Source organism: Acartia tonsa, chromosome 5 (assembly GCF_053477335.1).
Source record: "Acartia tonsa isolate MP-2025a chromosome 5, ASM5347733v1, whole genome shotgun sequence".
Taxonomy (NCBI): Eukaryota; Metazoa; Arthropoda; class Copepoda; order Calanoida; family Acartiidae; genus Acartia; species Acartia tonsa.
Window position 1 is genome coordinate 19,335,096 of NC_137264.1, and position 25,819 is coordinate 19,360,914.

Below are 25,819 nucleotides of genomic sequence, written 5' to 3' on the forward strand. Positions count from 1 at the left end.
CACTTGTGTGAAGAAAAAAAATTCCGAAAAGTTGGATTGTCTGTTTTGAGTGTTTAGGCACAGAATTAGACATGCAGCGTTTTAAAGTTATATTATGACTGCGTGGCTGCTGAGCCCTGGCATTATCCTGTTATGAAAATTGTACATATTTGCACTATTAGTTGCAAAAAATGCGGTTCATTCTTGTGCGAAATTTACGGTCCAACGAAATTGAGGAAAATAGATAAGTTTTATAAGAATAAAAAATAATTAAAAGTTTCATATTATATATCATTTATATAGGACCAATTTTTCGAATATTTCTTTAGATTATAAGCAACTTTTGAACGTCCAATTAAGTAAAATTAAGAAATCAACAAATACAGATAATTACATATGCCCGTATTTTTGTGCGTACATTTATAAAAGTGTTGCTATTCTAAAACTAAGTTTGTTAATTTTATTCTTCTTATTGCATGGAAAAATCTTCTGGAATGGAAGAGGGTAATAGAGGAAAATCGCCATACCCCCATCCCATGTCAATTTGTGTACACACTCCCCTCTACCTAATATTCAGTATCAATATTTACCTTTCAATATGAGGCGATTTCCCTCAAAGTGCATTGCGACCACAGAAAAAAAACCGTCCCTATATTTATATCAGTTAAATTTGGTTCGTGTGTTACTGTTAGTTTCGTGTCTGTGTGTTTTACTCAGGTTAGGTAAGATTGTTTAATTTGAAGAGTAACCCCGCATGTTTAGGAGACGGTTGGTATAACCCTACCCCATCCCCTTATTTCTATATTATTTAGAAATAAAAATAAAGGGGGGGGGGGATAGGGCTCTGGCAACTTTTATGGAAATCATCTAATATTCTAATACAAATTTCCTCCTTTTTTCCTGTCTTTTTGGTTTTAGAATTGAATGCATTCTACTCCATTCATATTCACAAATATCTGTCAATCAGATTAGATTTTTATGCAGGCCAACAATAATTTTTAAGATATCTTTTTCGCAAAATATCTTTAATGTAGAAGACGGAATATGAGTTATTAATAAAAAATCATCTGAGAATTTCTATTTCAACTAATTGTAACGGACAGACAGATAGACAAAGTGATAAAACCTACATGTTAAAATGATTTATTAAAAATGTTCACTATTAAAATAGGGATTTTCCTAATGCCTAACCCCTGGGAGAGGTTCTTACCCTGCGAGGCTACACTACAGAACCTATTCTGAGCTGACATAAAGAAAAAGTACATAAAAAGCTAGTCTTCCCTTAATTTTAATTCATTTCAAAATAAGGGAAGGGAAACAATGCTTACCTGGGCTTTGAAGGGTAACTGCTAAACATGATTAAGAATAAATCTTTGTAGAACATCAGAATTTAATCAGTTTTCGTGATTTATTGGCAATGATGGACAAAAAAAACATTCACCTTTTTAATATTATATTGAAATGAAAGAGCGAGTATCGTAATTCTGAACAGCTTTATGTAAAACATATAAAGCGTAAAATCTTTTATGTAACACATAAAGAACATACAAATATTTCATAAAATGTAAAAACAGAACGAAATTATTCTTCTGAATATCAATATATGAAAGTAATCGTATGTTTGTCTGTCTGTCTATGTGTGTTTTTGGTGCAGGATCTCGTTGATAGATCCTGAACCGATGTGGTTCTCTTGTGCAGTGAATCTTTTCATGAAAGATTAAAAAAATTTTGAGAAAGGATGCCTCCATTCCCACAAGAGAAATCACCCTAGAAAAATTTTAATTTTAATCTCCCCAATTTCCCCCCCCTAAAACCAGAATTATTAAAAAATGTAGGGTCGACTCACCCCTGGCTTTAGTCCCGCTGAATATAGTAGACTGCTATAAGGTGGTTCAACAGAAACAATAACCATTCAAGTTTTTATATGGACCTACTTACAGACCTGAACTTTAGAGAAGCCAAGCGAAAAAATATCCTTATTATTATTTTTAAAATTTTTATTATCCAAAATACATAAATATACATACAAGCTCAGTTTAAGAGTGCCTATATTTTGTATAATACATAGTTAACAAATACAATCTTATCCATAAGTAGCGAAATATTTATATAAAAATAACATTGGCAAAAAGTGAAAGAGGGAGAAAGAGATAATTGGCCATTTGTGGGGTACATATCAGTAACGGGGGTAAAGACAACCCAATTTAGAGTAGTTGAGCTACTCTAAATAAATCATTTTTGCTTTGAAGTAAGTAGAAACCTTTTAAGACTGATTGGTTTACATTATGACTTGCAGACTTCTTGAATTATAAATAATCTGTTTAATTTTGACTAGACTCTGCAAATAGTAAAATATATTCAATCAACTTACTTATATCATATGGTAATAAGACGCAAGCACTTAATATTTTGATTCATTTTACAATGTAAAAGTGGCTTTAAATTTATCTAAATATTAAAAAATTTTAGTAATGCAATCTTAAAATACATTTTTGCATAATTTAAAGCCACTTTCAAACCATATCAACTCTTGTATAATGCCTGACGAATGTTGTTTTTGTTGTAGAATTATTTTTGACTCTGGAAATGGAAGTTGAAACCCTCAGGGAACCTGTCGAGCTTAATGCTGCCGGGTGGGAAGAATCTTAAGAAAAAACAGCAAGAATTAGATTCATCAAAATAATTTGTCATTCAATCAAATGTTACTTTCTTACCTTTTATCAAGCTATGTAAAGTGAATATTTCTAATAGGATTCAAATTGACAAGACATTTCTTTCACCCTTTGGCCCTAAAAATTTGATAAACCTCTAAGACCGATCCTTAAATAATAATTACCAGCTACCTAGGGCAGAATTTTAACAACAACAATAAATGGGAGGTGATGCTAGATTAAATTAATGTTTTTTGTACCCTTTCCTTGTATCCTATAGTTCTAAATCCTATCCTTGAGAAATGAAACAAGATATTTGGCTAAATGTAGCAAAAATTACCGAATTAAAAAAAAACTTTTAAATTTACCTGTGAGGGGCGGGGGTAGTAGGGACTCCGGGGAGAGGTTTGGGGGTGGTGGTGAAGACCCTCTGGGCAAGGTGACCGGCAAGGTTGCCAGCAAGAAGGAACTCCTGAACAACAGGGTTAGGACTCAATAAACGGTAGGCATAAGGAAAAGCAAACCACTCAATCAAATTAAATTTTAAAAGGGGGTGATTCAGTGCTCGAAAGGCACTTTGTGGGAAAGCATTCATCGCTAATGTGGTATAAATATTTTTTTTCAAATATAACTATTAGTACCTCTTGTCAGTGGGATGGATCTATGGGTTGACAATTGGAGAGTTAGGCATGGTATCATCATAATACCTGTCTGTTTGTTTGTGTAACCTGTCTATGGGAAGAATCATGATGGTTGACAAAGGGAATGTCAGGCTTGGTATCAACATATTACCGGTCTATCTGTCCTTCTGTCTGTCTGTCTGTCTGTCTGTCTTACCTGTCTGTGGGAAGGATCATTAGGATTGACAAAGGGAGAGTCGGGCTTGGTATCATCATAATGCCTGTCTGCCTGTCCTTCTGTCTTACCTGTCCATGGGTAGAATCATAATACCTTTCTTGCTGTCTTACCTGTCTATGGGAAGGATCATGAGGATTGACAAAGGGAGAGTCGGGCTTGGTATCATCATAATATTCATAATCATACTGCATAGGTTCTCCTTTCTCATCCTTAATATTAGTTTTGTATTTAAAATGGATTGATTTGAAGTTGGGGCCGGTTATCACTATTAAATTTACTATAATTGAGGGGTATTTGCCACCCTATGACACATAACGGGGCATAAATGACTACTGTCCCAATGTGCAATATTAAACAATACGTTTTCGGAGCTAAGAATGAAACATATAGCAAACTTATATGGTTTTATCCCACTGTGCATAAATCATCGGGGATCTAAAGGGATATGACAATAGCCGCTAAATTAATTTACGTCCCCAATGATGATATACAAAATTACCCCTTCTGTAGATTAGAATTAGTAGTTGAAACGTTTGAACATTTAAAATTATGAAGTAACCAATCATGTCAAGTCAAGAGTCCCCAAAGTTGTTAAGCCAACGAATAAGAAATCATCTCTCTCAGACAAATCTTACAGTTTTTGTGACCCTTGCACCACTATGAAGATTTATATTATACTTACAACAAGCTGAGCTGCGGCAGATGTCTGGCCACCGCTGGGAATATGATCACCGCTCAGAATTCTGAATCCATCGACGCCGGCGCTATACTTGACTGTGTATGTCTTACCATCGTCTCCCACGTAGCTGTACTGACCAATTCTGAACAAAAAGAGTCAATTACTTTTCTTAAAAGACGGAATACAAAGATCTAAAACGACCACGCTTATTGCATGTTGGTTAGCTTGATAAAACTTAAAGAAATTTCACACAAACTACACTAGCGAGCACTGATACCCCCCCCCCCTACTAATTAAAAAAACGGGTAGGGATAGATTTTCTTTTTTTGTGTATTACTTTTTGGTAAGGTTAGGTAAACTTATATTAAGACTGGTTATTAAGAGTTAGGATCCTCCACGGGAGTTAGTCATAAAGAGAAAGACTAGCACCTTCCTTATTCTCATTCTATTTATGAGAGAGGGAGGGGGGTATTAATGTCAAACAAGCATTTTTTATGAACGCACCAGAAAACAACCGTAAAGCCAAATAATACTATTATTTTGGATATATTCTATAGCCTTTTGTACAATAAAAGAAAATATGAACCAAATAATGTTTTAAAAGCTGTGGTAATTACCACAAGAAAATATACACTGCTATGGTTATTGTCCAACCATTAATTACTGAAAACTATCCACTATTCACAGGGAAGAACAAGGATGGCAACATTCAAAAGATTTCACATTTACAAATCAATTATTGTTCTAGAAGTAGTCTAGAACATTCAGTTTTAGAAAAAGTTAAAAACATTTTCCTCCGTTTTTTTGTTATGATTCAAAGTTACATAATATTTTTTTTCAATAAAGATCTTCCTTCCCTGATTTCATCTTAGTGTTATCCCAATAGGCGAATAAAAACACCTGGTTCCAGGAAAAATATGAAAAGTATATGATTAAAAAAAGAAATAAAATATCAGAAAGAAGAGACAGATAGAACAAAAGGATGTTTCATGTTGGGAGAGGGGGGAAAAATTTCACGAAAATTTAGCAGAAAACGCTCCATCCAAATACCTACCACTGTTAAAAATCCGTTTAAATCCCCCAAAATTTTATTTTTAAGATCAGTAAATAGGTGTCAAAAACTCCAGCACTCTTTATTTATCCTCCTTGCAAAAACCTGTACACACGCCTGACAGTTTACCTGTTATTATCGCCTGAAGATTCCTCCCTGAAGACTACTCCATCCTCCTGGGCAAAGGCTGAACCAAATTTTCCTCCTCCCGCGTTGAACCTCTGTTCCTGCAGGATCTTGGCCATGCTGGGGTCCCCCTGGAACTGGGCCAGGCTGGATACCAGGCTGCTGCTGAACAGAGCTACCTGAAATAATAAATCATTAATATCTTGTCAAATTCAAATTATGCATTGAATAAAATAGACGATAATATTAAGCAATTGAAATCATGATATTTAGAATATTATCAACTAGCCAAGAGCGCGCTATGAGCGCGCTATTGGCTGCGCGTTCCTTTTCTATCTTGATATTTTATTTGTAGGATCAAAATATTATTTTGTATTTCAATTATTATGTATTACAATTATTAATTCAAATTAATACATCTTTGAATACAATGTTATTTACATAATCATCAATTAATGCAATTTTCAAATGTTCTGGTGATCCTACTCTTGATATAGCAACATACAATTGACCATGTGTGAATACTTCAGGTCTAAGGAACCTCGATTATATTGCTCGAACCTCGATACTATTAACATATTCATAGAAAAACATATTTTCTGCATATGCATTATATTAGAATTTTTAATTATGAGCTTAAAATTTGGGTGAAAATTCCTTTCCTGAATAGCGCATGGGTTAACACGCTGGTTTGTCATCCTTAAAATCCAGGTTCTAGTCTTGGTAAGTTACACATTTTTTATCCAAAATTACGTTGACAACAAATTAATCTTTCTTTATTACATTTAAATTTCACGAATCGATTAATTCATTTATGAATCAAAAATATTTTAAGGGGGGTGGAGAGTTTGTCCAGTTTTTTAAATAAGAAAATACATTTCTTATTAAGCTTAGTGGTTAGCAGTGATCTTTAGGGTTTTAATGATTGAGGTTCAATCCTAACTACTATGATGCTATTAAAGTACATTTTTTTCTTCTCAAAATTGAATAGTAAACAAAAGGATAAAACAGAGTGTAAATTAAAAAATAGTTCTAATTGTTTACGGAAAGAGAGAGAGAGAGAGAGAAAGAGAGAGAGAGAGAGAGAGAGAGAGAGAGAGAGAGAGAGAGAGAGAGAGAGAGAGAGAGAGAGAGAGAGAGAGAAAGAGAGAAAGAGGAAGAATGAGAGAGAGAGAAAGATAGCAAGAGAGAGAGAAAGAGAGGGAGAGAGGGGGGGGGGGGGCGTAATGTACGCAAGACTTAAATTTGACTATACATAACCTATATTCAATAGTGTAGTGTTTAACGTTTTTGAAATTGAATCAGAAAAAACCGAGATAAAATCCTGGGGGCGTAGCCTATAATATAAAGTAGTAAGAGTTATTGTCTGTAGCAAAGGATCTCACTGACTGCTGAACCGATATGGCTCTCCTTTACAGTGAAGCTTCTTATAAGTCATGAGATGGTTTTAGGCTGTTTTCTTTTTATAAAATAAAGTCTGGGTATGGTTTTAAGGTATTTTTCTGCCCTTCCATATAACTTTGAATACGGATCCCATAGATGTTAGGGGCGCATCGGCTAGTTTTAATTAGAGAGAGAGAGAGAGAGAGAGAGAGAGAGTGAGAGAGAGAGAGTGAGAGAGAGATAGGAACGGAACAGAAGAGGTATTGTACAGAATAGTTAAATTTTGCATTGTAAATTCATGTCTTCTTTGGTGTAGTGGTTATAGTACAATTCTTGAGTTAAGAAGGTTACGAGTTCAAATCCACATGTATATATATTTTTACAATTTGAGAGAGAGAGAGAAAGGGGTAATGTACGCTTGACTTAAATTTTACTGTTTTATACCTATTCTTCTTTTCCATAGAGGTTATCATGCTAGTTGGAAGGTTTCGAGTTTAATACCATTTAAGCTAATATTTTTTGATTAGAGAGAGAAATGTTTATGAAAATGATTATGTTGTCTTTTTTTGCCATATTGATATAAAAATCACCATATAATGACTGACCTGCTGTGGTCTTGTGGTTAATTTTTACGTAACTTATCTAAGAATTCAAGTTCAAATCCCGGCAAGTAACTTAAAAGATTGTAGCTATCATCCATAATAGTATAGTTTTTTTTAACAAAACTTAATTTTCTCACAAATCATGAGTTATTTTTTATAAAAGAAATGATGCAATTTATAATAATAAAACATTTTTTGTATATTAAAAGTTGCATTGGTAGGGAGGTTTATTGAGAAAAAAATCACCAAACCTCCGTGTTTTTCTTACTATACTATTATTATAAATCCATCCCACTTCATATGTTCTTCCTTCCCTATTTCCTCCTTATGTCTCCCCCCACCTCCCAAAATGAAATTCACGAAACCTCCGTGATTTTTTTATAATGTCGTCTTTTTTGAGATTTGGAGGTTTCGTGAATAGTGAATAATACTTTTTTTACTTGAATCATTCTATTTTTACTACCTTATCTATTTTTACTTCCAATCTTTGAAGTTGCATATAGCGATATTCTTTTAACAATTTACATCAAAATTAAGTTTTTGTAAAAAAACTATACTATTATTATAAATCCATCCCACTTCATATGTTCTTCCTTCCCTATTTCCTCCTTATGTCTCCCCCCACCTCCCAAAATGAAATTCACGAAACCTCCGTGATTTTTTTATAATGTCGTCTTTTTTGAGATTTGGAGGTTTCGTGAATAATACTTTTTTTACTTGAAAAGAAACTTCGAGGTTTCGTGAATCATACTATTTTTACTACCTTATCTATTTTTCATTCTAATCTTTGAAGTTGCATATAGCTTATATATAGAATGTGTGACTTCTTATCTGGCTAACCCAGGTTCGAATCCCGTCCGAGAGGGCCACCGATTTTGTAAATGTTAAAAATTGGAAGATTTCATTAAATAAAAGTTGTCGCAAATATAGGTATTAAATAACATCAGAAAAAAAAACAATTTATATTTGGTTTTTTTGATAGATAAAAAAAATAATAATATCTTTTATCCCATCATAATTTATTTTGACTGAAGCTAAAGATCACGAAAATTATTGATATAAATTTGTTTTATTTTTTAGGTATCTCGTGGTGGTTTTAAGCTATTTTCTTAAAGGCTAGGAGCGGTCGCAACTATTGATAGATATATTAATAGAAACAAAGACATTAACTAAAATAGACGACAAATATTAGAATTGTTTAATATAAATTAAATATTTATTTAACATATAATTTGAAAGATTCAAACAAATTTATTACATTGGACGTGACTTAGTCCAAGGCATGATTTAACGCACCTTGAGGCAAATTTTATTAACTATTACAAATTTATTGTTAAAGTTCTATTTATGCAAAATGGAGTAATTTATTATTCCTTATAATTCCCTTTATAGATTAGTTTAAAAGTGTTGTAAAAAGAAAACAAACAAAAAGTAGCCAGGAATAGTTCAAATAAATGGTCCTGTAATGTAAAGATGGATAAATTATAAGTAAAATAGAATTATGAAATAAAAGGTTAAACTTTTTTTAGTTCTACATTTCATTTATTAATTTAAGGAAAGCAGATAAACCTATTTATAGATAAGCATCACTAAAAATCAGGGCTCGGCAGCTGCATATCAGCCACGTCGTGTAAGCCTCAGTTAAATCTTCATATCATAACTTTTAAATTCAGTTTAATGTCAAAACCTGATCCTCATTGGCTAATCCATCTGTCCATAATCTTATATTTGCATACAAACAGGTTTAGATTAAAGAAATTTGAGAGGCTGCCGAGCCCTGCTAAAAATTCTTATTAGCCATATATTTTTAAAAGGGCAATCTAAGAACAGGTTTTTGTCCAACTGAATTTAGGGCTTTAAAGGACAATTTTTAAATTATTTTACTTCTTCTTTTTCTATGACTAAAAAGGTTGGGCAATAAAGGTTTATTACTTTTGTAAAGTTTCAGACAAACACAAAACGACACAGACATAGTTAAGAGGGACCAGAATCATGAAAACAAATTTAAGAACTTAATTATAATTCTAGTCTGTATGTTCTTACATCCGTCCGTATATAGCTGATAGCTCTTTACGTCAATTTAGGCATGTTAGAGTTTTCATATCGATTTCAAACTTTGCATCAACAGTTGGGATGAATTAGAAAGTAACGAAACTCTATAATCGGTACTGAAAAGTCCTTAAGTCCAAAAAAGCACAAATCAAGCCTTTCTTACGCCTTATAACTTGCAATTAACAGGCGAAGTTTTGGTTCAAGATTATGTTCTTTTTCTCTTAATATGTCACCCCCTCCCTAACTGGCTAAATACTTCTGGAAAGAAATAGGAAAAGCAAAATGTCATTTTCTTCTTCAAACAATTCCATGTTTTATTTATTAATTGATTTTAAAGGTTTAAGAATTAAAAATATCCTAAACTAAACCTTCATTTAAGTTAAACTTTTAACGTAAAAAAAAACAAAAGTACATGCTTATGCGGCCAAAAAAAAAACAGCAAGCTACATTCTTTTACTATTAAAAAAATCAATACTGGTAAAAATGTTACAAATATATTTCACGTATTAAATGCAAGCCATAAATAAAGGTTAAATGTTATGCTAGTTTATCCATGTGGGACTCCAATATCAGCTAACTCACCTGTAATCTATGATAATGTAGGCGTTGCTACAAAAATACATAAAAAATGGACGTAAATCATAATCCTACGAAAGACCTAAAAACAAAAGACCTAATCATACAAAAGACCACATCTTACAAAAATTAAGTTTTAAGATTTAATGTGATTTTTAGATAATCACAAATCTATATCCAATAATACTACCTATACTTATCTTTTGGTGGATTAGTACTTTTGTAGGGTAAGGTCTTATACTATTTAGGTCTTTTGTAATTAGACCTCTGTCGGATAAGGTCTAATGTTATATAGGTCGTTTGTAATTAGGCCTTTTGTCAGATTAGGTCTTTTGTAGAATAGGGTCTTTTGTCATATAGGTCTTATGTCATTTTGGTCTTTTGATATTAGGTCTTTTTTAGGATAAGGTCTTATGCTATTTAGGTCTTTTGTATCAACGCGATAATTTATGCACCCTACCTAGTTCTTATTTCCCTAGGGAATCAAAATTACACCACAGTTTCGGTTTTACATAAACCCAACAACATTGACAATAGTTCTATAAAAAATATCAAAATGTTGTACAAATAAAATGAATAAACTGTAATACAGTTGGAATTATTAGTATTGAAATACTTACACAACTGAAAACAAAATCGATAATATTCTACAATTGTGAGAAGTTAAACGATGAATAATTTTTATCTACAAATTTTGTAAATTGTTACAGACACACAAACAAAGTTAAACTGTTTTTAACCTATTTTTTTATCATAAATCAAAAATATACTATGACACCAGTAGAATTAGACTGCAGAGCCCAAATTTGAATTAAGTCCCCAATAAACTTTTTTGGGGGGATTTAAAAATCAATTTTATATGTTGCTGTGATCATTTTGACGGAAGCAAAAGCATTTTTTAGTTTGGGGTTAAATTGTTTCTTTCAGAACAATTTGATGTAATTCAGATTTTATCAATACAATAATAAAAACTCTACTCTGTTTGATGCAAATAATTTTTTTCTAAAACAATAATTTAGATAGAAGAAATTTAACATTTAAATAAAACATATTATTCTGAAGTCTAAACCAATTAAAAGTCTTGTTTCATTTCAGTTTTTTACAATTCAAAAAAGAGTGTTTTCACAAAGTGACTTATTTCCAATGTAGTTAAATAATTTTTATTTAATTAAAATGAAAAGAATGAAAACCATACACATAAAAGATACATGCTTTTTAAAAATATTTTAAAAAATAAGTTTGAATAATCTTATATTTTATCATATTTGTATATGTGACAAAAAAAAATTTGTTGTATTGCGTAAACGTTTGTTGTCATCTTACACTATTTAACCCTTTACAGCCAATTTTTTGTGTTTTAAATAAGTGATGGAAAACAAGCACGATAATGTTAATTCATTGATATATTGTAAAGAATTAAGTTTTTAATGAATTAATTTAGATGAAATCAAAAAGCCTAATTTTACTCTATACCAGAATACTATATATACGAAGCAAAACACTCTAAAAGCTACGAATTTTACCCAAATAAAAAAAAACCTTTTGCTCTGATCCAAAAGGACCACAGCAACAGTAAAAATAAATTTTTAAATCCCCTTAAAAAAGTTTATTGGGGACTTAATTCAAATTTAGGCTCTGCAGTTTAATTCTACTGGTGTCATAGTATATTTTTGATATATGTTTTAAAAATAGGTTAAAAACAGTTTAAGCTGAAGTCTCTCTAAGAAGAAGAGAAAAAAAAGTAAAGCAATGCCAACCAAATGTGATGAATCCACCTCTATTTGTTTCTCAGAATACCAGCCTCTCTACTTTCACCCAACCTAATTTTATACTAAATGTTTATTTTATTAACCCATGATATTTTCTAGCATAAATACAATAATTACGTTTGTGTTTTTATTTTTATTATCTAAAGAAAAGTGCATAATAATCAAAATTGATTATTCTTATAAATACCAGTTGACTAATAAAACTGAAAACTATATCAAAAGAAGGAAAATAAATCCATTTTAAATTTACTTTTGGCTTAATATTTAATTATTATATCACTCCACCTAAATATGTATAAACCTTGTCGGAAAGTATATACATACAGTATACGTTACGAAAAATGACCGGTCTTTAAAATGGTCTAGCCCCCCCTGTAATGAAGTTGTAACCCTTTATTTTGTATGTGTGATCTTTATATACATGTATAATGGTGTTTGTTGCGGTCAATTAGATCAAAGAACATTTTCCGACATTCAGCAGGCTTTAAAAGAAGAAATTCAAAATGAAAAAATTCCGACCCTTATTTTTTAAAGTAAATATTACTTAAGCCGAAAAATAACATAGTAAAATTGAATTAAGCATATGGGTTGTGTCGAGTTTTATCTTCAGCATAAAATTCTGCTTCCATAGACACCTTACCCGACTTCCTAGCTCTCATACAAGTCATTTGAGCCCAAAAAGTATGTATCAAGACCTCAAAATCTATGATTTTTCGGCTTAACCAAAATTCACTTAAAATACAAAAGGGTTGGAATTTTTCATTTTGAATATTTTCTTTCATAGCCTGCTGAATGTCGGAAAATGTTCAAGGATATAATTTACCGCAACAAACACCATTATACATGTATATAAAGATCATAAATACAAAAAAATGGGTTACAACTTAATTACAAAAACCGGTCATTTTTCGTAACGTATACTGTATATAAATATAATAAGGGTGTCTTTCTAACTCTGTGTGTAAATAATGATTCCAAAACCACTTATGTGGTTCTTCTTTCAAGGGAAGGTTCATAACAAAGCCAAAAAGAATAACAACCTAGAAAAAAAATCCACCCCTCCCAGCCAAAAAAAAGATTTGTCTCAAAATAAAATTACGGGCGCCGTAGCCGCTAGTTCTATATGTTGGGACATATAGTATTCGTAACGATAAACTTGGTGTGTGGAAAAAAGGGATGTAAAAAAATTAAGCTCTAGTTTCCTTTCCTTTAGCTGTAGAGTTTAATGCTACTATGTTAAACAGGTGAGTGACATAATTAAATATTTACTTTTACTTACACATTTATTTTTAAGACACTTGTAAAAATTCACGGACAAGTGATACAGCTTCATTAGAAAAACTTTTGTAGACCTCTTTTATTGACCTTATTGCCTCTTTTATTAATAATATTCATTAAGAAAGATAATCATCATAAAAGTCTTAAATCATAATATTTAAAGCTTATTTCAAACGATGCTTATGTTAAAGCGATACCTTTCTTATTTTTTCAACTGAACCCTAGCCACATATTAAATTGTATTGTTCGTTAGTACGTATATCCCCTACACCATGCTAATTGTTTCATAGTCCTATTTTTTAACATATTTAGTTTTATTCTATATGTGTCCACATCAGAGTTAAAAAATATTTAATCATATATAATTATATTGTATGTTATTAATTTGTGTTATTTACTAAGTATATTTGCGATAACTTTTATTTAATAGATTCTTCCAATTTTTAACATTTACAAAACGGCCTGCTTTATTGCTTCAAGATCCATGTCAGATCTATATAGGAAATAAATGTCTATAAATGAGCTCAAGTCTTCCAAGGGATGAATGTTTATAACTCATAGTGCTCCAATAATCCATAATAAACTCTCATTGCCCAGAACGATAAGACCCAATATTTTACTTTATTAAGAATAAATTCATTTTTTTATTTCATGTTGCTATTTACATAATATTGAAGTATTTAATTACTATTCTTAAAACAGAAAATTTAAATTCATAATATAGTAAATTTAAGAAAACTTAGTTTTAAAAAAAATTGATTCTAGCGCCACTTTTAATGTGTTCAAATTTACAAACAAAAATTAAAAACATTTTAACCCTTTCATGACGGTTATATAAAAAAATATATATTGGAAAATAAATTCCATAATTCAAATTGCATTTTTGAAAGAATGAAAAAAGCATTGTTATAAATACGTATCTGAAGATTAAATAAAGAAATCAAAAGAAAAACGGAAGAAAAAGCAAGTGTGAGAGAGATTTAAAAAAAAACAAGAAAACGCTAAGGCAGAATGTTATTACGTTCATAGTATCAAAGGCTTTTATTATAAAATAAATAACTAAAATCAGCCGGACAGAAATTCTAACGTAAGTAGTTAAACTTGAAGTAATATTTATATGCAAGTTAATATATTTATATTTATTTTCTAATATTTCCCCTGTGAATATACAGTGACCCCCCCCCCCAAAAAAAAAGGGCATAGGAATTGTCAGGGAAATTTTAACAAAATCCATATTTCTAATTCTGAATAAAAAAATGCATACCTAGCGGATGCGTACCTAGCATCCAGGGGCTCTGTAATTAAAGGGGCAGAAAGAGGCTAGAAAAAATAGCTTAAAACCATCGGAAAATGAAATAGCCTTATACCCTCATGGGACCTATTTGAAGCTTACCTAAAATTGAGAACCCAATCGCTTTAGTAGTTATTGAGATTTTAACCTTCAGACAAAAAAAACTTTATATATTATTAGCGTTTGCCCCTTTATTATCTACGGACTAGAAAAAAAGCTTAAACCCATCCCAAGACTTAAATCTAAAAATTAAATAGCCTAAAACCATCACGGGACCGATGTTAAGTTTATATAAAATAGAGAACCCAATCAGTTAAGTAGATTAGATATTAAGAATGAGACATTGAAATCAAATTGACAATATATTTACAAATAAAAATATTTTTATTAGTTATTTATTGTTGTATGTTGTAAATCATACAAAACTTGAATAGAAGCTAAGATAATAAAGTCTTCCCTGGAAATACTAAAAACTATACTGACAGGCCGACGGTAAAAATGTGTGGCCTCTATACTACTGCAGACAGACTGGCCGGCCAATTGAGATGTAGAGTAGGTGCTCATCGCCCTGTAAAATTTTACCCGGGAAAAAGTCATCTTTCTATTAATCAAATGACCATCAGAGCATTACCGATAGACTGACAGACCAGGTAAATTATATAATGGATGCTTATTTGTAAAGGAGAACCATATCGATTCTGCGTTTATAGAGATCTTTAAATACAGACAGACACACACACACACAGCGAGATCCTGTTACTTTATTTATGGACTAGAGGCTAGACTTCTATCTTCAATAAAAGAAAAGGCACATTTCCTACAGAAATTGATGTCATATGGAGGGTTACATACAGACTAACCGACTAAATAAGGTAGAGAGTAGATATTCATTTCTCAGGAAAATCTTCTCTAGAAAAAATCTATCGTCTATCTAATTTAGCATTTGATAAATAAAATTTTTACATTTTAATTTAAATGACTTGCAGGGTATTTCCGACAGGCTGACGGAATAAGTAAATCACATATTGGATGCTCAAAGGTATAGAGTATATTCTCAAAAATTAAAGCCGTCTATCTTTAATAGCAGATGAAGAATTATGTTTTACCCTCAGACGGACTTTATAGAGGTGCTTCGCGTAAAAAAAAATATTTAATAATAATTAAGCAAGGACAGCCAAAGTGAGGTTTAGGGTGCTTTCCAATATCGAGTACATATCAAGCATTGAAAATACACTTCCATATTTTATAAATAAATTGTAAATTAGAAGGGATAGGTTTTTCCCATAAGCCTAACTCTTGCAGGGGGCCCTAACCCACCGAGGTTTACACTTGATGTGCCTTTACTCTTGATAGGATTAATTATAGAATATATAGAATTTCTAAGAAATTTTAAAGCTTAAAAAGGATGACATCATTTATAAGTCCTTAGTAAAGCTAAGAAGCATGGAAGGTTTACAATAGAATTTATACAATATCTTTGATAGTAGATGCATATCAAAGCATTCCAACAGACGGACGGACAAAGTAAGTTTTATACTGGATGATCATCAGCATGGGAATGTTTTTTTTTAATTCCAGCCATTTATCTTTAATAACTGAAGAGAAATTCACGTTTACTCCTTTACGGTTTCTCACAGACAGACATTTCAATTAGAGTACAAAGAAACATATGATAACATCCATAAACTTTGTGAAGTTAATAAAAATCTAATAAGATAGAAAATGTGGTTAAAACATTAGATGTCAATAGAAATATATACAGTAAACTTTAAACATACATCTCTAAAACCATAAAAATCTAATTACTAAAAATTTAGCATGACTGACAAAGTTAATTAAATATATGATGCTTTTTAGTCAGCGAAATCCTCACAGACAAATTTGCTTTCTATTTTTATTTTAAAGTAAAACATAATTCTGATTGTGTACCAGAAAGACATACAAAGTTCATGTAAGATTTTCTGCTAAAATATTTTTTAGTAGAGAAGCTACTATATAATTTGAAATATTCCTCTGTTTTTTTCTAATAACTCGGACCCTAAGGCGGCCTCAGGCCGCTTTGTCACTTGTAAATTAATATTAGAATAGTAACGAATCAACAATTTTGAAAACAAAACTATTAACTTATTTAAGATTTGATTACTCTTATTGCATAATAAAATACACATTTACTAGCAGCTTCGCCCCAAGCATCTAGAGTCTCTACTTTGATTGTACGGGGTGGGGGACAGAAACAAACTTAAACCATCCCAAGAATTAAAAAAATAAAAAATAACCTAAAACCATTTTGAGCCTATGTAAAGGTCCCTTAAAATCTCAATCGACTCATTAATAAATAGTAAAAGAAACAGTACAGCACATGTCTCTGTGCATTATAGAGTATCCTCAATACAAATAATATATAACTTACAGTGTTAATAAAATATCTGATAAAGCATTCTTAATGATTGTTTATGTGTCGATAAATTGAATTGATAAATTATATTTATGTTTAATATTCTAAATGATTAATATTTTTATTGGTTACAAAAATTTGGCAATTGTGTAAATATCAAATTAAGGATTCCATATTAGCAAAAAGAAATTTGCAAATTAATTAAAAATTTTAAAAGTAAGATAAGATAAGATGGAAAAATCCCATATTATTTATGTTTAAGTTTTTAACTTTGAATAATCTATTTTTATTCTACAACAATGCATACGTTAAAAAATATCCAATCATTGGCGTGCGATTGAATGGTGTGAAGTATGTCAACACCCCTCTTAAAATTGCTTACCTTCCTCTTTTGTACCCCCACACCCCCCACACATCGTTTCACACCCCCCTAATGTATCGCTGTGCACGCCACTGAATCCAACAAAAGACTTATAAAATAGCTTTGCAACAACTAAAATATCTGATAATTTCAACAACAAAAGTTAGCCTAAAGGTCTTATTAGTGACAAATTTTGTTAAAATTTGGTCAAATATCAAATTGATTGGGTCAAAACGGTACTTCTTAATGCAACAAAGAAAAAAGGTGATCAACTAGAAACTAAAAAATCCAGCAAGACCATTTTTAGGTTTTAAATAAAAAATATTTTGATTAGTCGGACATACGGACACATATTTTTTAATATAGAACTTTTTTCTGTGGTTTGTGTACCTCTAGATTATTTTCAATACAAAAGCACATGTGTCATATTTCTACACCTTTAAAGTATAAAAAGGCAATTTAGAATTTTTAAAATGAGTTAGTTGAATATTATTGAAACAAGGATGACAACATCAATAAATAGCGAAGCTCAAAATTTATTGATAGACATCAGGAAAAAAAAAATCTTTTGAGTATGTTAAAAAGACATAAATGAAATAAATTACGAAACCTTTTAAAAATGTATAATATCCACTGAAGCATTAAGCTAAGAAGAAAAACGTAAAATCTAGGAATCGATCTAGCACCAATAGCAAGTCCTTAATAAACTTGGTGAAAATATGTATAATGTTGAATTAATTAATCCCTAAAAATTACAGCTGTTTATCTTGAACAGGAGTCGAAAAAATCATGAAAACTCGAAAAACTAGGAATCAATCTAGCACCCCATCCAATTATCATATCTTAAAAAAAACTTTATAGAAATGTGGAATATTGACTTAATTGATCCCAAAAAATTCCAGCCGTTAATCTTGAACAGGAGTTGAGATAATCATGAAAACTTGAAAAAACTAGGAATCGATCTAGCACCCCAATCAATATACAAATCTTGGGTATAGTTCTTTCCACGACATCCCTCCATAAGGAGCGATTCTTCGTATTTTTCACAGTAGCTTTTCTCCTATTTCTAGCGCCTGCAGGGGGCTCTAAACCTGCGGAGCCAATTACCTAACCCTCTGGGGCAATCACCTAACACAATATAACCTAACCTAACCTAAAATAACCTATAAAAAGTATATCTCTTAATGAAACTTAGTAAAAATATGCAGGATGCAAATTTACTCAATCCCTGAAAATTTCAGTCGTCTGCTTGAAAATAAGTCGAGAAAATTACGAAAACAATAATTTCTAAAAATCTATCTAGCACCCCAATTAACAAACAGATGGACAAAACAACGAATAGATTAGATGCGCATATGTCATGGGAATCTTTACTAAAAATTTCAGCTGTCTATCTTTAATAGGAGCCGAGAAAATCACGTTTCCCCCACTTTGTCTCAGACAGACGGACGGACTGTGTAAGTATTATATGCATTTAACTATCCTAGCTTAAATTGCCATTTGTCAATCATAGCGGCATTAGGAGCATTTTTCAACGTTTTTGTCATGACAAATTTCAAGCAAAAACTCAAACCATAATCACCTACCTAACAACTTGCGGACATTTTAGTTACAAATAATAGTTACTGTATACCAACACTAAGCACTTAAATGAATCAAAAATGTGTAAAAGTAACAGGACAATATTTTCTAAAGGTCAACCATAGTTGCCTAATCTCAGGGATGCATGGATAATCATTTGGACTGTAAAGCAACTGCATATCAAGAATACATTATCTTTGACAAATTTAATCAATACACTTTATACCAATAGGGACGTACTGATAAAATGTCATCATTAACAATTTTATTTAATGCCATGTAGATAACATAAAACATTAAAATTTTGTTAATTATAATCGATGAGATGGTATGTACATTTTGAAGGGATTATTATCAGGGCTTAGCATCCGCGCTTTAGCCGCGACAAAGCCTCACACTTTAACCCGTTTGGATACTTTTTTTTTGAAAAGTGGGATTACCATATTTGGGTCAGGTTTAGACTCCCAGCTGAGTTTAAAAGTTGTAAAATGTTGATTTCCCTGACGCGTGGCTGCCATGCACTCAATTAAATATAAGGAAAGCAAAACCATTTTGACTAACTTATCCCTGACTATCTTATCCCTGACTAAACCTAATTTCTTGTCCCTTCTCTGTTCTCTTTGTTGTATTGATATAATAAAAGCAAAGATTAGTAAAACAAGTAGCAGGATGTTTGTCTAAAACCACGGATATTTGTTATCGATATACACAGCTAGAGATGTATTTAATAAAACAAAATACAGCTGATAGTGTCATATGTCTTTTTGAGATTGGTTGTCTAATTTTCAAAAATAGCCTAAACCCCGACGAGGACAATGCAAGAAAATAGTCACTGTAAATGTAATCCAAAATTTTAAATAAAACATTGATTTATAAGAAATACCTTTTAATGTTTCTACGAGTTTTCTTTGTTGTAATGCATAAATTTCAAAGCAGTGGATTTTTAATACCTCGTTGGTGCAATTTACGGCAATAATGAAAGCTTGAAATATGTTCTTGAAAAACAACGCACAATATAAATTTTTTAAAATGCCTGTCCATTTTTTGTAGCAAAGCTTTTTTACAAAACTTATGAATTGGTCTGCCGTTTGGTAATGCATCTTACACGTCGGTTGCAAGTGTTCGAACCTTCAGCACAGCGGTAAATCAATTTCTTTAATTTCTACTTTTTCAAAACAACATCAAAGCAGAGAAAGAGGGGAACATTGGACTGAAATATAATCTACCAAAGGTGTAGTTTTGTTTATTATACTCTTATGGAGTTTGTTTCATCGTTCATTATTCTATCTCTGTATCTCTACTTCAATTATAAATAAGATTCAGTTGGGATGTTCAAAGAAGAATAACGATGCAGAAAATTTACAAGCAAAATTAATGGGATATCTTATATGCACTTTTGTGTAAAAATATTTACAGCATATTTTGGAAGATTTTTAAGCAACATATTTTCATGAATTAAAATTGTTGCCTTTTTAAAACGGAAACCAAATTAATATCATTTTAGTGTCTGTCTTATTCTATGTCTAGATTTTAAGTTATAGCCGCATAAAATAGTTCAATGGAAGTAATTTTCACAGTACTTCATATTGAACAAGGAAAATTATTTTAAAAGTAGCGTTACAATAACAAGAAAATAACTTTTAATTATTTAAATATTTATTTAGTAAACTTTAGAAGTTATTTTTTACCTAAAAATACATGTTTAAGTCCATTAAAAAAGGAAAATAAGTGATTTTACTTAACTATAGTTGACGTTCGACAGGTCGAACATGTCCTAGTTATTTTAAGAATAGATGCGCTACTAAAATAAAAAAGCAAAAAATACATAATATCCATCTTAATTATTCAGCATAAATTGAGAGAAACCAAATAGTACAACAAACTTTCTAGTATTTTTACATTACAGTAAACAAAAATGAAAAATTATCAGGATTTTTTTTGAAAGCCGTGAGAAAAAAATGAGCAAATTTTTGTGCTAATGTGGTATCCGCCGAGGATAAATGGCAGACACCGGAGTTCAATTAGATTACGGCAGTGTGACAGACGTGGACACCTTACTATAGAGAAGCTACGCTTCTCTAGCATTCACTAAATAATAATCAACATCTATTTCAGTTGTCACTTTATTGAAGGTCTAAAGAGTACTAAAGTTGTACAACATAATATAAATACATATGGATTAGGAATAGAGATAGTTAAAGATAAATCATACAAGTAAAACATAGATAATTGCAATGGTTAGGTAGATGGCTATCCCTGTCCGGGGAAGGCAGGATAGCCCATGGAACAGCACAATAGGTAGATAAGCATAGAGGGGTTGAGTGGTAGGTCTGGGTACTAAAAAGGGAAGGTTTGATGATTACTGTGACAACAGCAGTCTGTGTGGGGGTGATTCTATCAAGTGAAGGAAGGCTTAGATCCTTTATCCTCAGGGTTGAGGTGGTGCTGATAACTTGGTGGTGGAAGGGGAAGGTTCCGGTGCTTAAGATGGGAGAGGGAGGGGTAACACCCCTCCCTCCATTTGCAGGACAACTGAGAGATGAAATCAGTACCGTTATCTGACATATTTTCAGGTGGCTTTACAATTGTAGAATAACAGGATTTAGCTGGGTGCGTAGCATCACTATAATGTCTTGGTTTCTGCATGGTCCAGAGTTGCCGCATACCACACTAACTATAACAATGGCTTTATTATTACTTAGATCTTAGATTATCATGTACTCTAATAAAGTGAAACTTGTAACGGGATAAACTATTTACCCTATCCCCATTTACTAGACGAATGAACTGGCCAAGAAATGAAGTTAGCATCCTAAATTGACTGTCATAATATTCGCGTATATTCTATATTCTACATGAAGTTGGCATTCTATTTAAGAAATGTGCTTTTCTTAACAGCTTTTTGGGAAAATTCCAATGAACAATGAGAATCTGCTCTTGATTTACTTTGTCCTGTTTGTCATTCTCATTTTGTGATTTATAAATAGTTTTATCAATGACCTTCACGAAAGGTAAAAGTTATCAAGACTGGTGTTCCAACACTACTGCAGAAAAATCAGCTTAAATGAAAATTATAATATTCGTAAAACTCTAAACAGCAACATATAACCAAAGTTATGCAAATATCACACTAGCAAAGCTATTTTATAATCCGTAATTACTTAAGCTAACAAAAATAAAATGTTGAAATTGTTGTGATTAGCAATTTGTGTTGTTGATTTTTTTTCGCGGGAATGATTGGACACTATAAATACTAACGAATAACTAACACAAACTTACATTAATAATTAAATTTCTGTAGATAATAGTACAACATTAACAATTGTGCTTGTTAATATTTTCTATAATACAAAGTAGAATGATGTCTGTCCGTCTGTCCCTTAAGATCTCGGTAACCGCTGAGGCGATCGGATTCTACTCTTCAGGGAATATACCTACTGGTCCTGTGGTTTTAAGCTATTTTCTTGGGGGGTGGGACACCCCCAAACCCCCCAAAAACAAAAAATCCCCCAGTCATTTTTTTTTATTATTAAAAATAGCCGCTAGTTATCCAATAATGTAGATAAGATTGAACTTGAGTTAAAGGTAGATTGTCATTGTTAGTCTGTTATAAAAGTTCCCTATGACCAACCTAAACTTATGGTTGGTGGTTGTAAGTCAAGTAAAAGGAGGAGCATTTTGATCTTTTAAGGAGAGTTATAATTACAGGAAATCATGCTTAGCAGAAAATATAAAAAGTATGTTTTTTTTATTTATGTACATAAAAAAGTTATTTTTATTTTTTCTAGTAATTTGTTTTTGCCTCTTTATAAGGATTGGATTGGATAATATAATAATGGGAATAAGGCAATGAAAACAATTTAATCTTTCCCCCAATCAACTTGGCGTGATTTAATTTTCTTCGGAGGCTTTATCCCTTGTCCATGTATTTTTTAAACAAAAGAGAACTTTAAATAATATTTTTTTTTTTTTAAATGCAAACCCAATGACTATCTAACTGGCTTTTTTTTCCACAATACATAAAGATAATATTTGTATTCTTGAAGAAGAAGTATTTAACTTAATTTTCTATTTAGGGTAATGGTAACATCATTTATTTCGCATATGGACCACTAATTAAACCACCCATCCTTAAATTTATAATTATAAAATTATAGAAAAATATATGTCTTATTAGCCAAGCATTGTAATAGTGGCGTGCACATGTTTTTTTCTGTGGGCGTGTGTGACTTATTTATCCTAACATCCCACTTGGCTATTTTAGGAGGGTGCATTAGGGGCTTGTAGACTCTTGTAATGGGGGGTTAATGAAGGTCCACTTTCGAAATAAATAATTCCACCATGATCTTTTTATTCCAGACTTAGCTTTCCACTAACTTTGGAAAACATTAATAATCTAATTTATTTTCAGTTTGTTTATTTCATAATGAGGAAAATGTCTAGAAGCCAAGGCTAAATATATTCATAGGTAGCGCAGCAATAATACGTTAATAACAGTTTAGATAGAAATTAACAATTAAAGTTAATTATAATTATGTTAGTAGTTTTAAGCAAATTGCTCCACTAGACATGACATTTTGGTTAAATTGCTCATTTGAATTAAAGCTTGTTTTAGATTTTGTATATATAAAACAATATCCTTAAATTAATTAAACTCAGTTGTGTACGATCCACAGACATTAAGCTATAAAAATTGGAAAGAATTTTAATAAATATAATAGATTTGAAATCTGCATAAAATTTTAAGGATTTTTTTTTATAAAATTCGTTTTTTATATAATTCATTATTTAAAAACGCAAATCCAACTTAAGTTAATAAATTTTGACCAATAGGATAGGTGGATTAGAAACTACCTGCGCTCTAATTGGTTGAATGATGTACGTCACTTAAGCTTCTCCAATCAGGGCGCAGATAGTTTTCAATCCACCAATCACAGATGTCAAAATTATTTAACTTAATTTGTATTTGCGCTTATAAATAAAGAATTATACAAAAAACGAATTTTATAAAAATTCCTTAAAATTTAATGCAGATTTCAAATCCATTATATTCATTAAAATTCTTTCCAATTTTTATAGCTTAACAGACATATACTATAAGTATAGAGTAAAGGGCCTACTATAAATTTATCAGAACCAACCATTTGAATATTTAAAAAATCATATGTGTTAAATCATAGCATTTAATTGTAAACCTACGTGTTTTTAATCTCTTTTTGAAAGACACAAGACTTTCATCTACCTTAGTATAAGGTATTTATAGCCAATAAATATACAAAAGCTACGCTTCTAAATAATTTTACAAAATAAAACTTACGGCGAGGACTGTTTTGGAATACATTTTACTTGGTTGTGCCTTGACGCAAGTCAAGCTTCAAACTACTAGTGCGTACATACGCATCATTACTTTTTATACTCGCCCAGTTACAAAGATTTTTGGAAAATTTCGTTCGTGGATTTTTAAAGTTTTTACATACAAGTTTAGATTATATGTTTTAAATTTAATTATTATTTATCTACCATTATTTGAAAAATCTAACCTAAATGTTATTTCATGTACGAACATCCGCATGAGACCAAGGCCTGTGAATGATTTAAAATAGCCAAGATCCAAGGATGCAAATGAAGCTTACGGTTAAAGAAACCATTTATAAAACAAGTTTTTTTTTTGCATATTTATGTGTGCTGCTAGATAACTTTGCAGAATATATTTGATATTCCAGATTATTGGTATACCTTCTTATGCAAGTTGCAATGATATGATAACTTCTTAGAACTTTTGAAAATAATCGATTCCAGTAACATTTTACCAGATCTAAACATGTCGATTCATTTAGATACATGCCTTGATTTATCAGTTGTTGCTATTTAAAATAATTTTTTTTATTTATTAAAAGTTAAAACATTAGACAGTAGAACCGCCTATTTAAAACTAGGATTCTTTTTATAAACAAAATTTCCACGTAAGTGGTCATTGAAACTAGAGTAAAATATCAACACTTAAAAGGTTGGCATACACAAAAGTAAAATTAATATTTAGCCAACTAAGTAAGAATTTAGAAAACTCAAAAACTAATTTATTTGACAATATAAAACTATATTAATGTAATTGACACAAAATGTTTCTGATTTCATTTCGAGAAGCGCAGCTAATATGCATATGTAAACTTAATATATCCAAATGTTCGTTGTCTTTGATTTAGAAGAATAATGAATTAAACATTACTTACGAATTAAAAAATAAACGTTTGATTTAAATTTACAGTTGTGGTTAATTGAGAACTAGTGGCTGCGCCTCTTACATCTCCGGGATCTAATCCAAATGGGATATTATTTGAATAAAATTAAGAAAACCATTCCTAGGATAGATTCTGTTAAGTCGTTGAAGAGATCTTACCGACGACGCAAACAGAAATAAAACCTTACTACTTTATATAATATCCATAGACACAGTGTTTCGCTCTAGAATGTCAATCTGAAAATATGTTGTTGCTGCGATCAAAAAAAAAAAAATAAAACTCTTCTGTTTTGCAACAATTATCTTTTTTTTGCAATCTTAAAATTTGCTGTTTTTTAAGCTTAATACTATTCCCGCTGAAGTTTAAACCATCCCCTTTTTACCTTCGCGCAAAAATTTCCCTGTACTTCGTCTTTTGCATTTTATTTTCTAAATTTACTGTTCTTATTTTTAGTTTTTTTTTAACACACATTAATCGAGTGATTTCCCTCCCTGTTTAAATAAATTTACGTTTAAATTACTTCAACAATGCCAATTGAGAAAGGTGATTTACTCGGCTGCTAAATGAGATAATCTTATAAAATTTCCCTTTATCTTTATGCCAGTGCATACTTTAGAAAATTGAGATATGTGTTCTTATGATTAGCGTCAATTTTTCATTTTTTTCTTCCATAAAGCTACCCGCCTTTGCTGATAAACATTTCTTGTTTATCTATGATGCGATTTTTCAAAGATAATCTGACCTCTTGTTTTCACTGTAATAAACTTAAATTATAGATCAAGTTTATCTTAGAACAAGGCCAACAAAATGAAAACAATATTTGTATTATATTATAATTAACGTTGATGCTTTATGGACGAATTGACAAACAAGAACAAAGTAAGTAATGAAAATATATACTTAAGCCAATTAATTTTCTGAAGCCAATAGATTGGTGTGATTACTTAT

The 25,819-nt window shown here is 31.0% G+C and overlaps 1 protein-coding gene across 1 annotated transcript; it reads right to left on the bottom strand.

Moving 5' to 3' along the window:
• Positions 1–1,961: 1,961 nt before the first annotated feature.
• Positions 1,962–24,046, bottom strand: LOC145318932 (uncharacterized). Its single transcript, XM_080160649.1, has 6 exons — positions 23,950–24,046; positions 5,348–5,523; positions 4,171–4,309; positions 3,599–3,697; positions 2,999–3,102; positions 1,962–2,623 (listed from the first exon to the last, which is right to left on the bottom strand). The coding sequence occupies exons 1-6, from the start codon at positions 23,971–23,973 to the stop codon at positions 2,548–2,550; spliced, it is 618 nt and encodes a 205-aa protein (XP_080016775.1). The 5' UTR covers positions 23,974–24,046; the 3' UTR covers positions 1,962–2,547.
• Positions 24,047–25,819: the final 1,773 nt, after the last annotated feature.

Excerpts from the sequence above, each read along its gene's own strand:
- LOC145318932 (XM_080160649.1), bottom strand. The coding sequence starts at position 23,973 with ATGTATTCCAAAACAGTCCTCGCC. Across the intron at positions 4,310-5,347 it reads TCTTCAGGCGATAATAACAG|AATTGGTCAGTACAGCTACG; the intron begins GTAAACTGTCAG and ends CTTTTTGTTCAG. Across the intron at positions 3,698-4,170 it reads CTGCCGCAGCTCAGCTTGTT|GATGAGAAAGGAGAACCTAT; the intron begins GTAAGTATAATA and ends ACTAATATTAAG.